The following is a 14,600-nucleotide window of genomic DNA, read 5'->3' as shown; positions in this document are numbered from 1 at the left end:
GAAATGATGGGATCAGATGATTATTGCATTGTATTTCCTTTTTCCTTTTTCGTAGTAGAGACACTAAAGTTATACTTTACTACTCCTTAAACGGGACCATTTTCTTGTACTTATGGCTATAAAATTATTTCTTCACCTCAGAAATAGTGTAAAAGGTCAAAAGTTCAATAGTGCGAAAGGTCACCTCTCTAAATAGTAAAGTAAAACCATGAAATGTTTATTAAAGGGATAGTTCACCCAAAAATGTCAATTCTGTCGTTTATTCACCCTCAATTTGTTCCAAACCTGTACGAGTTTCTATCTTCCGCAAAACATAAAAGAAGATAATCTGAAGAATGTTAGTAACCAAACAGTTGACGGCACCCATTGATTTCAACAGTATTTTTTCTCCTGCTATTGAAGTCAATGGATACCAGCAGCTAAAATACCTTCTTTTCTGTTCAACATATAAAAGACACTCATTCTTAAGTTTGGAAAAACGTAAGATATAGTGATCGACCGATATTGATTTTTTATAACCGATACCGATACCAATTATTTGTATGTTTACGTGCCCGATAACCGATATGCAGAACCGATATTTATTTACTGTTATAAAGTAAATAAATTACTGAAAGGAGGAAAAACCAAAGTGAAGTATGGACTTACTTCACTCAGTTATCTTAAAGGGGTCATATAATGGTACATGCACTTTTACAAGTTGATTGTACTGAAATGTGTGTTAGCAGTGCCTGTACACAACCATCATAAAATGATAAAAATCCATCCAGTGTTTTTTTTTTAATCTCCTTATTTGTTTTACCCTGTCTCAAATCAAGCCGTTCGACCGTGTGACGCCACACGGTCGGACGCCCCTCCCACGATGGTTGATTGACAGCAGTGTTTCAACACAGACCCACCCTTGCTCGTGAGCGAGCTGTCAATCATAGTCCGCGCGTCATTGTTGATATACGCTGGAGCTGTCTATGAGCAGAATGGCGTCCAAGCGATTGTGGTGTTCTGTTCTCGGGTGCAATAATGAACACAGCAGTCATTTTGATGTTCCTAAGTCCGAACCGCTGAAGACACAGTGGCTGAGTTTTGCTTTTGAAGGGAATATTCCCCACGAGCAACGTCAATGTTTTCATGTTTGCGCGAATCATTTTTCACCAGACTGCTTTATAAATGAAGGTCAGTATAAAGCTGGTTTTGCTAAGAAGCTGCTCCTGAAAAAAGAATCGGTACCAACTATTCGTGTTCCTCCAGAAGAAGTGAGTGTAACGTTTAATTAACCTTTATATTAATCTTTATATTAATCTTTGCAAATCGCTAGCACGCTTCACGATGTATGTGGCTAATGTTTACATTCAGGGTACATGCATGTTTTCTATTTACGACGTTCTCAATATGAAAAATTCCTGCCGTGACCTCATATCAGTGTTTCCGCCCTGAGAGTTGTACCTAACACTGCATAGATAACGTTACGCATCACTAACAAGCCTACATTTACCGAATTTATTTTTCATGACCATTAGCTGTAACATCTGTCAATGAACTAACGTATCAGTAAACACATAGCGTTCGTATCTCACTACTCTACCTGACAGTACACACAAAAATAGATAAAAGTGACATTACGTTAACCAACCATTCAGAAACGTCCCGTTCGAGCCTTAATTGTAGAACTTCTTCGGGGCCGTCATCCTGTTTCGGGTCCGACTCCGGTTCGAATTGATAAGGTTGCACAGTATCCTCAGAGACTCCCGCTGCCATTCTTCAAAATATACCCTCAACTGTTGTCAAGGCAACACTCCACGTGTGTTGTGTCAAAAAACGCCCCACAGAGCAGAGGGGCGGGGCGAGCAAAGCTCATTAGCATTTAAAAACACACGCACTAAAACTGTGTGCTGAAAACAGAGCTGTTTTTGAGCAGGTAAAATGAGTGTTTTCTTACAATACTAATGAGAATTTTTAATTAAAGTATATTACAAACTTTCAATTTAGACCCTAAAGAATCATATTAGCTTGTACAAAAATGGCATTATATGACCCCTTTAAAAAAAAAAAAAAAAAAAAATGGGTGGTCTTTTGTTTCATTGTGTCATAACTTCATTTTAAACTACAGTTTTAGGTTTATACGCTGTTTAATAGACTAAAGAATGAAGAATAATTCACTGGATAATGTTAATTCACTGAATAATATTTGCTGGAATATTGAAATATAACAAACAAAACATTGTGTTTTATTGCATTTCTCAACTGGTATGTTATATCAGAATTATTGATAATGTTTTTGTCGTTCTAGATTATGAAATGCCTGCTGACAGTGTGGTTTATCTATGCATTTACACAGAACTATAGCCTACTCAAATTGCGATCGTTCGCGGAGATAATAAATAATTAATTTCCATAGCGATGTATTTATTTAGATGTTTATTAACGAAATAATGGTTATAGAGTAAATGTTAATATAATTTAGCGTGTTTTAAACAAGTGAATCTTGTTAAAAGTTACATGCGGTGGCCATGCTGGAGCATTTCCTGAGCATCAACCGCTGAGTTAACAGCAATATGAAAGCGGCTTCATAAAACTAATGATGAGCATATACAACAGAGAGAGAATTAAATTCAGCGTTTTTATTTCCAACATGCGCTCATTTATGGCTACATATTATTTAATTCAGGCAAAAGTCTTTATTGGGACAGACTGACGGATTATTTTACGTGACTCCTTCAGTTCGTCTCTATTTCTTAGAGCCAAGCTGTATAAACTACATATCAGGCATTTATGTAATACATCTAATTTGATGGCTGTTATGTTAAATAAAGTTTACTAACTACAGCAAATCAAGTAGGCTACCTGTAGGCTAACACCCACAAGATGGCGGCGTTTATCGGTGAATCCGATATTAGAAAACCAATATCCGATTATGGTAAAATGCTTAAATATCAGGAAAAATATCGGTAAATCGATATATCGGTCAATCTCTATTAAAAATGACTGAATGATGTCAGAATGTTTATTTTTAGGTGAACTGTCACTTTGTCAGCATGATACAGAGGCTTAATCCAGTGATGCTGGATTGCCATATATACAGTGCCTTGCGAAAGTATTCATACCCCTTCATTTTTTTCACGTTTTGTTGCTGCCTAAATCTCCATCACCTGTTTTCAAATAGAGCGCCATTTAATACACAGAGCCGTAGTTCACTGACAAGCTACGCAATATCGCGTTCATTATCGAAGGCGATTCATCTGTGATAATGAACGCGATATTGCATAGCTTGTCAGTGAACTACGGCTCTGTGTATTAAATGGCGCTCTATTTGAAAACAGGTGATGGAGATTTAGGCAGCAACAAAACGTGAAAAAAATGAAGGGGTATGAATACTTTCGCAAGGCACTGTATATATGGCAATCCAGCATCACTGGATTAAGCCTCACGGAACCGGCTTTACTGACGAGATGCGCATGAATATCGTGTTTGATATATCGCCCAGCCCTACTTTAAATTACTTTTTTTTTTTCCCACATCAATCTACACTCCATACACCATGATTGTAAAGCAAGATGGTGGTTAAGGAGAGACCCCCCACATGATTGTAAAGCGCTTTGGGTGTATTGCAATACACAATAAAGCGCTATATAAATGCCTCATTCATTCATTCATTCATTCAAAAAACAAGTTTTTAACATCTTTGCAAATTTATTAAAAATAAAAAACTAAAATGATTCCATTGCATAAGTATTCATACCCTTATCTGGGTCAGTTGAAATCTAGCTCAGGAGCATTCATATTGCTTGTATATGCTTGTTGCTTGTTACTACACTTCAAGTAAAGTTAACCTGTGGCAAATTCAATTGAATGGGTATGATTTGGAAAGGCACACACGTCTTAATAAAAGGTCTAACAGATGATAATGCATATCAGAGCAAAAACCAAGCCCTGAAGTCCAAAGAACTGCCTGTAGAGCTCAGAAACAGGTTTGCGTCAAGCCACAGATCTGAGGAAAGTTCAGAAAAAAATCTGCTTCATTGAAGTTTCACAGAAGCATGCCGTCTCTGTTACCCTTAATGGAAGAAGTTTGAAACAACCAGGACTCTTCCTAGAGCTGGCCTCCTGGCCAAACTGAGCAAGGTGATGGAGAAGGGCTTCGGTTAGACTGGTGACCAAGAACACGATGGTCACTCTAGTTGAGCTCCATGATCATATATGCAGATGAGAGAAACCTACAGAAGGACAAACATCACTGCAGCACTCCACCAATCTGGGCTTTATGGCGGTGTGGCCAGATGCAATCCTCTCCTCAGTGAAGACACATGAAAACACACTTGGAATTTACAAAAAAGCAACTAAAGGATCCTCAAACTCTGAGAAACCTCAATTCTAAGCATCATGTTTGAAGGAAACCAGCTCTTCTCATCACCTGCAGAGTACCATCCCAAAAGTAAAGTGCGCTGGTAGCAGCCTCATGCTGTGGGCTGTTTTTCAGTGGCAGGGACAGAGGGGCTCGTCAGAGTGGAAGAAGAGCTCAATGCACCAAAATATTGAGAGAGCCTTAATGAAAACCCAGTCCGGAGCAATCAGAACGTCAGACTGCGCAGAAGGTTCACCTTCCAACAGGACAATGACCCTAAGCACAGCAAGAGTGGCTTGAACCCAATCAAATATTTCTGGAGAATCCTGAAAATGTGCATCTGCCCCCATCCAACCTGACAAATGAGAGGTGAAGAGGCGAGGAGAAAAATGGCAGATAATTGCCAAATGATGATGTGCAAAGCTTGTCGCATCAAACAAAAAAGACTTGAGACTGTAAAGGTGCTTCAGCTAAATATTTAGTTCAGGGTAGACGATTTTGTTTTTGCTTTGTCAGTATGGTGTATGGAGTGTAGATTGATGTGGGAAAAAAAGTAATTCAAAACAGTTTAACAGGCAGCAACATAACCAAATGTGAAAAAAAATGAAGGAGTATGAATACTTTTGCAAGGCACTGTATAAACGAAGCATGCACATTTACAAGCAGATTTAAATGCATTGACTTTATTCCATCTGTGCGCATTAACCTCGCGGTATCTCCAAACGGGACTCGCTTTGACCTCACAACATACTTTCATTTAACCTTAGAGTGAGTTGATAAGTCACGTCAGGTAAAGAGTCCAGCACACGCAGGTCAATGAGGACCTGTGTCACCAGATGAGCCAGTGCAGAAATAAATTGCACTTAATAAGCGTTTCTGCCTGATAGCGCTCGTGAGGTACTAATGAGATTTGGCATACGGCCTAGACACTGAGGTACCACGTTTGCTGGGGTGAAACTCAATATCCTGAATGAAACAGATGCCACAGAAAGGCAGCGGTGGGACGTCGGATCTATTGGGGAAACGGTAACTGAGACAAGCCTCAGTGTTTCTAGTGTGATGTGGGATTTGAAGTGACCCGTAATAAGTATAAAGTTTTGATGCATAACTAAACCGCAACATTTGTTCTAATGACATGAATGACAACTGAGTGGCTTGAGGAGAGGTCTGCTATTACTTTTCTAAAGTGATTAGACTTACTATTTTAATGTAGGCAAACTCTGACATGGGATAGTAAGCAAACTAGAGGTGGGTGGTGTGACGTATCATGGTGGTATAATTGTGTCAATCAGCTGAATGATCGGCTAATACAGAGATATGTTCAAAAAAAAAAAAAAAACGGTTCAAACCCTTTCAAAAGTTACTAATATGAACACTTTGACTTTAGGCACTAATATATACTTTTAAAGTAGTAATATAGGTAAATAAAGTACAAATATGCACAGTGGGGCAAAAAACTATTTAGTCAGCCACCAATTGTGCAAGTTCTCCCACTTAAAAAGATGAGAGAGGCCTGTAATTTTCATCATAGGTATACCTCAACTATGAGAGAAAAAAAAATCCAGAAAATCACATTGTAGGATTTTTAAAGAATTTATTTGCAAATTATGGTGGAAAATAAGTATTTGGTCAATAACAAAATTTCATCTCAATACTTTGTTACTTTGGCAATGACAGAGGTCAAACGTTTTCTGTAGGTCTTCACACACTGTTGCTGGTATTTTGGCCCATTCCTCCATGCAGATCTCCTCTAGAGCAGTAATGTTTTGGGGCTGTCGCTGGGCAACACGGACTTTCAACTCCCTCCAAAGATTTTCGATGGGGTTGAGATCTGGAGACTGGCTAGGCCACTCCAGGACCTTGAAATGCTTCTTACGAAGCCACTCCTTCGTTGCCCGGGCGGTGTGTTTGGGATCATTGTCATGCTGAAAGACCCAGCCACATTTCATCTTCAATGCCCTTGCTGATGGAAGGAGGTTTTCACTCAAACTCTCACGATACATGGCCCCATTCATTCTTTCGTTTACACGGATCAGTCGTCCTGGTCCCTTTGCAGAAAAACAGCCCCAAAGCGTGATGTTTCCACCCCCATGCTTCACAGTAGGTATGGTGTTCTTTGGATGCAACTCAGCATTCTTTCTCCTCCAAACACGACAAGTTGAGTTTTTACCAAAAAGTTCTATTTTGGTTTCATCTGACCATATGACATTCTCCCAATCCTCTTCTGGATCATCCAAATGCTCTCTAGCAAACTTCAGACGGGCCGGACATGTACTGGCTTAAGCAGGGGGACACGTCTGGCACTGCAGGATTTGAGTCCCTGGCGGCACAGTGTGTTACTGATGGTAGTCTTTGTTACTTTGGTCCCAGCTCTCTGCAGGTCATTCACTAGGTCCCCCCGTGTGGTTCTGGGATTTTTGCTCACAGTTCTTGTGATCATTTTGACACCACGGGGTGAGATCTTGCGTGGAGCCCCAGATCAAGGGAGATTATCAGTGGTCTTGTATGTCTTCCATTTTCTAATAATTGCTCCCACAGTTGATTTCTTCACACCAAGCTGCTTTATTGCAGATTCAGTCTTCCCAGCCTGGTGCAGGTCTACAATTTTGTTTCTGGTGTCCTTTGACAGCTCTTTGGTCTTGGCCATGGTGGAGTTTGGAGTTGGACTGTTTGAGGTTGTGGACAGGTGTCTTTTATACTGATAACGACTTCAAACAGATGCCATTAATACAGGTAACGAGTGGAGGACAGAGGAGCCTCTTAAAGAAGAAGTTACAGGTCTGTGAGAGCCAGAAATCTTGCTTGTTTGTAGGTGACCAAATACTTATTTTACCGAGGAATTTACCAATTAATTCTTTAAAAATCCTACAATGTGATTTTCTGGATTTTTTCTCATTTTGTCTCTCATAGTTGAGGTATACCTATGATGAAAATTACAGGCCTCTCTCATCTTTTTAAGTGGGAGAACTTGCACAATTGGTGGCTGACTAAATACTTTTTTGCCCCACTGTACCTTTTAGCTTTTTCACATTATCTTTATTTATTTGTTTGTTTGTTTGTTTGTTTGTTTGTATGTATTATTTGTATTTGTATTAACTGCATATTTTGCTTGCTTATAAGAATGTGCACTGAAATGGTTGTTCTGTAAAAAAATTAAAATAAATAAATAAATAAATAAAATAAACAATGTTAGCAAAGTCATCTGTGATGAAAGAGATAAAGGACATTTTTTCAAAACAAAAAATAAATAACTAAATAAAAATAAAATGCAAAGCAAAAAGCAAATAAAAAAATGCAAACAAAGCCAAACAAAACAAAAAGCAAGGCAAAACAAATACACCAACAACAACAACAAAAAAAACACAAAGAAGAGCAAAAGAAAACAAAGCAAAACGAAACAAAAACATCATCTATACCACTACTGTTATTAAACTATTAGTGTTATAGAATGATGCCTTTATATGGCGTTTCTGTTGACTGAAATAAAAATACATGATTGTCGCTATATTTTGATAAATGAAACATTTGCACAGCTATTAGTGGCTTTACTTCATTTACATGTGAGAGCCTGTTGTATTAACTGTTTGTATAATATGTTAGTTGTTTTGTTTTGTGAAGCTCCAATTATGCCAAAAAAAGAATTTACACATAGGCATTAACACATGGTTTTTGGCCATTTTTTTTTTTTATATATATATAGTGAATAAATAAAATGTTAAATAAATTAATAAAATGACTCAAAATGAATTTCTTTTCAGTGTCCTTATCACATTCAGAACTGTGCGGCCATTCATTGACATTCAACATCTATAATAAATCTATCTGCACTTGAAATGGTGCAGAGGCCTTGTTACACAACGCTACAACTTTATAGTACTGCGAGCAGCCAACAGGCCAAACACTCAGCACCTCAACGCAAATATGGGAGCGATTAGGAGTTCTTTGAAACCGACAAGGTAATTAAAACAAGATAGACCCTGGTTCATCGTAAATCTTGCCCTTCACCACACACCTTCACAAACTCCCCTCGCTTCTTTTCTAGTGCTCTTCTACAACGAGCGCTCAGGATAGAGATGAGAGTGTAACCAACCTTTCAACTTTCAGTCCTTGTGGAAGCTAAAAATGGTTAGAAAACGATAGCTGGAGGACGAATGTTTCTTCAATGAGTGTTGGTCCGTGTGGCGGGCCAATAGTGCCTTAAGGACTTTCTGAGAAAAGACTTCTGTGTCCTGCTGTGGACGAAACTACACCCTGGCCATTCAGGACGTTCCACTGGTCGCCCCTCGTCAATAAAAGTGAGAAAAATCAAACGGAGGACATCGTACGTCACACTGTGAACATCTGCCGACCAGAGCCGCCAACTAACGCAGAAGCTGTCTTCGGTCTTCCGGTTTCGTACGTGCTATACGAAGCGATATGAACGTTTGCTGGGAAAACAGGGTCCGATGTTTAGAGCTGTCGGAACATGAAAGGCGGTAGCTCGTTAAACTTAAGCGAAAATGAATGAAATGTTGTGAATGACAACAGAAGAGGCATTTATGGACCTTCTTTGGTCTTAACCAACAAGTAAACTGTTGTGACCAACTGATTTTTGTTCTTTAATATCATGACCACAAGACTGGAGATGTTAAGTTTATTCCTGTATGGTCACATCCGATTGGTTAATGTTGTGGTAGGTTTATTGCCGTAACTGTGCTGTATAGATGCCACATGTCAGTCTGATTAAAAATAAATAAATAAAATAGCCAAACTCGCTTTGAAGAACTACACTACCCATAATCTTGACGACAGGATCCACCAATCAGAGCCACTGGAATGGAAATGGACTGTAAATGATGCCAGTCACTCTACTACATTTATATACTGTACTGGCACTACTGTTAAAAAGTTTTCAGTGTCACATGATCCTCCAGAAATCATTCTAATATGCTGATTTGCAATATCATTGTTGAAAACAGATGCACTGCATCATATATATATTTTTAGAATACTTTGACAAATACAAAGTTCAAAACAGTAGCATTTATTTGGAATAGAAAATCTTTTGGAATATTATAAATGTCCTTACTGTCACTTTTAATCAATTTATTTCATCCTTGACAAATAAAAGTATTAATTTAAAATAACCAACTAATCTCAAACTTTTGAAATGCAGTGTATAAACTTTAACTTGTACAGTCATTGTAGTTTCATTGACAAAATTTGCAATGCTTCATGGGATGAGTAGTTCATGTCCTCATAATAGAACATAAGTCTAGTACCACTGTCTGTTTTGTTAATATACTCTTTGCTTTACCCAATATTTCAAATAGCTTCAAGACGCACTGTAAAAAAAACATGACCAATAAGTTATGACGTGTTTTTACATTACTTTAACTCATCAAAATAGTTTTCATTCTCAACTTTAAGTTAAATCATTTTTCAACTGAATGTTTAAGCCCGTTTAATGTAATTTAAGTTGAAATGACAGCTAAGTTGATCGTACTGAAATTTACGGCATCAAGTTATTTTTTTACAGTTCACGTTTGTATAGAAAATGAATAGGAAAAAAAGAAAAAGTTCTGAAAAACTGGGCATTACTGAAAAAGTAGTAGCTTTTTTTACTACAATACATAACTACAGTAATAGGTTAAGATGAGCAGAACTGACAAACTAATCCCCAACAGGTAAATGCCAGTTAAAAATACCAATCAACCTGATTTGTTGAGAAATCATAAGTATTGTACGAGAAACTTCATATAAATTAGTACAATCCAACTCTTATAAAAGTGTAGGATTTGTAGGTAAAACTTCATCGTGAAGGTTTCTCCTAAACTTAACCCTCAGGAGCGACAGGAGAAGATCGTACAAAAACATACAAATGAGACTGTAAGATCAACCATTTCACCAAATCATGAATAACTCACGATCGAGGCATCTCGTGACAGTGAGGCTGCAGTTTACAGAGTCACAGTTGCAGCCTGTCATGTCTAAAAAGTTAGTTATATTTTTTTTATATGTGAGAGATTAATGTGTGAACACACTGACAGAATAATATCATACAGAATATGTGATTTTAATCATATTTCTGAATCATGTTTTTATTAAACTAAAAATAGAAAGCAAAAAATTTGATTACTTGCTCATTTTCATGTACCAGCAGCAATATTTCAAAATAATCCACTTCACTGACAACAAAGAACATGAACATAATATTTTCCTCTGCTTACGTAGATTGCTGGCTTGCTATGAGACGTGGGAGCTGTCAGCTCTTTTTTCACTCCTCTCCTGACTGTACCACATACTCTCAAATACATTAAAGCTGAGGCGTCTCAAACAAGCCTTATAATAAACCAACACTAACCATACGCAAGTACAAGCAGCTCTATCAAATATTTACACAAGCAAATGTAGTTCATCATTAGTATTAAACCATAAGCACTTGGGTAAATAAACCGTAAAATGAACCTAAAATCAGAGTCTGTTTTCCTCTAAGAGTGGATAAAGAGGCGTCTGGCACAACGGCGACAATCAATTCCAGAGATGCAGTCATCCGACAAAAATTTGATCAAATTATCTAAAAAACCCCTCTCCATGAATAATTGTGTAAAACAAACAAAGGTTTGTATGTTTGTATGCACTGGTCAAACGTATGCACTGGTCAAACAAATGTTTGTATGCACTGGTCAGTCCTTTCTCAAACATCATTACTCACAGCAGAGGAGTGGGAACAGATATGACAGGACGAGACTAGAACAGCCACACAGGCATAACAAACCATGTGTTGACTCATCAGGACAAATAAATATGATCATAAATAAGGGCCTGAGAATAAGTGATCAAGAGTCTTAGTCTTTTTTAGTTGAAAATTAAATTAAATTAAATTAACATTAAATGTAATTGAAATAACATTACATTTTATGCAATAAATTAATGTTAAATGAAAAATAAATTAAATAAAAATTTAATTTAATTAAATAACAAAGTGCCATTAAATTATATTGTATTAAACAGCATTAAATTCAATTAAAAAACTTAATTGAACTGCATTAAAAATTAATTAAATTAAAATTTAATTGAAATAAATTCAATTAAATAACACTAATATTGTGTTAAATTGAATTGAATTCATATTAAACTGCATTAAATAAAAAATAAATAGCATTAAATTGCACTGAATTATATTAAATCAAGTAAAAAATCAAATTAATTAAATTAAAATAAATGTAATTAAATTACACTTAATTAACCTCAATTTTATCAAAGGAGTAATAAGCAATTTTTGAAAAACGCTTTTGACCGCAGTGTCGGACCGTGTCCCAAAACGCACTTGCAGCCAATCAGCAGTAAGTCGATTTGAGTGCACAGGACAGATATTAGCAGATCGACTATAGATGGTTTCACCGTCCAGTTAGGCTCATCAACCATAACTCCTTCAAAAACAGCCAGAAACCTTGGAGTTATAATTGATGATAAGCTGAATTTCTCAAACCACATTGCTAAAACTAACCCTAACCTGCAGATTTGCCACAATCGTCGTTGCTTTGGTTGTGTTATTAAAAGATATCAAAATAGGGGCGAGGTCCTGTTGGGGTACGGGCGTGTTTGTTTTGGTGCTTTCAAATATCAACATCGTTTGGAAAAAATCGCTTGGTGCACCTTTAACTGAAAAACGTAACTGTGTTACACTGAATTAAATTACATCGAATTAAATTTTATTGCATTAAATGAAATGAAATTGCATAAAATAGAAAATAAAACTGCATTAAAATTCATTACATTCCAAAAAAGTAAATTATGAAATTATATTGGGAATTTTTTATCCTTCAACCTATTGTCACTGGGAAATTGTAGGCAGCAAAGAATGAGTTACCTGGTAAGGGACAATGCTCCCGTGGGCAGTTCCCCATCGTCTGGCTTCAATACCAGCGTTGAGGTAGTTGGCAGCGATGTGAGTTAGACAAGCAACCTGTAGACAAATTGAAGAAGAAAAAAGAAAACAGTTTGAAATCTTAAGAACTGTCAGAAGGCTCATTACACCCTGCTGTTTTGTGAGTTCAGCCAACTTTTTCAAGGCTGACACAGCAGTTCATGCGACCGTGCCATAAAACCTTCCTCCAACTGGAATCCACCGTTTGAAATTCTGGAAAATGAACCAACAAAAACCTCAAAACTTTTAACAAACACCTAAAAAGGGCATATAGCATTTCAGCTTAACTGTAAAAATCAGCTTGGTTACAGCATTTAAATAAAGACGTTAAAAAAAAAAAGGTCCCAGCTTTTTTACGATGCCCAGGTGACATCAGATCAGAAGCCATGCAGCTGAGACAATATTTTGCAATGTACAACCATGTACTGAGAGGACACAGAGAAAGTTAAGGGAGGTGGAATACTTTGTCAGATCAAAGCCTGTCAGTGATGATTTAACAGTCTGGACGGCACAGAACTCCTTCCTCGGCCCGTCCTGCCCAACACCTTGAGCTGAACCCATTCTTCACTTCCCAGCTGCTTTATTTCCATGACGTCTTATGCTGAGGCTTTTGTTTACCGAAACTTTGGTTTCTGTGTTTAAACGGCTGGAAACAATATCATTTTTGTCCATATGCAAACAAAAAATAATTTATTAGGTCAGCACTAAATCATATCGGTGAGGTTTCTTAACTTTCTTCTTCAGTAAGCTTATTAAGTGATTAGCAACTGGTCCAGAACTGAACCAGAGACGGTATAAACAGAAAAAGAGCAAGCTATAATCTGCTCGAATCATGTGCACCTCATAAGATAATCATAAAACCTCAGGGTCAAATGTTTTCTTGAGAAATCAATGTCAATATACTTGTCTTAGACATGCTAAGATGAAGCGTGCCACCTCACACCTCACAACTGTTTATTCATCACTTCGTCTCCTGCTTACCAGGGTTGCTGCAGGATTTTTAAGCTCAAATTTAAGACTTTTTAAGACCTTTTTAAGATCTGCACAAATAAAATTAATACCATATGAGCAGGGTAGGGCAATGTCTATGGTAAACTGTAAAATGACTGTAAAAAGCATGATTTACAGTTCAGATAGAAGTTTTCACGAAAACAAGAAGTTTTATAAAATGATACACTTCACATTTCAGCCTTTAAACCATTTTTCAAGAAAATGGATGAGTCAAAAGTATTAATTATTATATTCATTTAAACAATTATCAATAAATTATTATATTAATTAAATAACATACAAACATATTTTACTGTTTAGATTTCTATAATGAATTATCTTCCTATCGATCCACCAGTTCACATTTACAGTGTGTTTGCAGGGTAAAAACATGGGTCGATTTTTGCATTGGTCTGAACAAAAACAACCCAATGTTCCTGCAATACTGGAGGCTGCAGTTCTAGGACTGCATAGGACCCTATTTTTGGGACAGCATCATCTATTCCAACAGAGGAGACCTGATTCAAACATCAAACATCACAGACACAAGTCTTCTTTCCAAGAAAACTGAATTTTAAACCAGAATATATTGAAATAAATTAGGTTAAATATTTCAAGAGGGTGAGTTGGTTAGGACAATAATTAAGTGTATACAATTAAATAACTACATAATTCCTTAATAATAATAATATACAGAATTGAATAGCAAGTGCTATAAAATAGTATGAGCCACTAATATTTAGTCATTTAGCAGATGCTTTTATCCAAAGCGACTTATAAATGAGGACAATGGAAGCAATCAAAATCAACAAAAGAGCAACGATATGCAAGTGCTATGACAAGTCTCATTTAGCCTAACGCAGTACACGTAGCAAGATATTTTTTTTTTATCATATAATAAATAAAAAGAAAACATAGAATAGAAAAAGAATAGAGCAAGCTAATGTTAGAGGCCCTTTTTGCTTTTGTTAATTGTATAATAAGTAAAAAGAAAACAGATAGAATACAAAAAGATTAGAAAAGCTAGTGTTAGTTTTTTTTTTTTTTTTTTTAGAAAACAAGCAGTAAATGAATAGAGTCCAAGTCTAAAAGGGACAAGTCTGTTTGTTTTTTGTTTTTTAAAGGATAGAATTAGAATAGAGAGAGGTTTGAAGTTCTTCATTCTCTCTTACATTCTTTTTGGCTCATTAAAAATTAATCTTGCTGCCACATTCTGGATTAATTGTAAAGGTTTGATAGAACCGGCTGGAAGACCTGACACAATACATACATACAAAAAATAAATAAATAGAAAGAATAAAATAATTAAAAAACAAACAAACAAACAAAAAAAAAAAATATATATATATATATATATATATATAT

At 36.4% G+C, this 14,600-nt stretch overlaps 1 protein-coding gene across 12 annotated transcripts in view; it reads right to left on the bottom strand.

Moving 5' to 3' along the window:
* sugct (succinyl-CoA:glutarate-CoA transferase) overlaps window positions 1-14,600 on the bottom strand; it is a 138,083-nt gene that overhangs the window by 102,731 nt on the left and 20,752 nt on the right. For all 12 annotated transcript variants that reach the window (XR_009269044.1, XR_009269043.1, XR_009269046.1 and 9 more), the window contains exon 9: window positions 12,189-12,284. Coding sequence is in view for 8 of the 12 variants with exons in the window: in XM_058765240.1 (XP_058621223.1) it covers window positions 12,189-12,284 (96 nt within the window). In the remaining 4 variants the exon portion in view is untranslated. The remainder of the gene's footprint in view (window positions 1-12,188; window positions 12,285-14,600) is intronic.

The sequence above is a fragment of the Onychostoma macrolepis genome, chromosome 24, assembly GCF_012432095.1.
Source record: "Onychostoma macrolepis isolate SWU-2019 chromosome 24, ASM1243209v1, whole genome shotgun sequence".
Taxonomy (NCBI): domain Eukaryota; kingdom Metazoa; phylum Chordata; class Actinopteri; order Cypriniformes; family Cyprinidae; genus Onychostoma; species Onychostoma macrolepis.
Note: the sequence above shows the minus strand (reverse complement) of the source record. Positions and strands in the feature narration are given on the sequence as shown.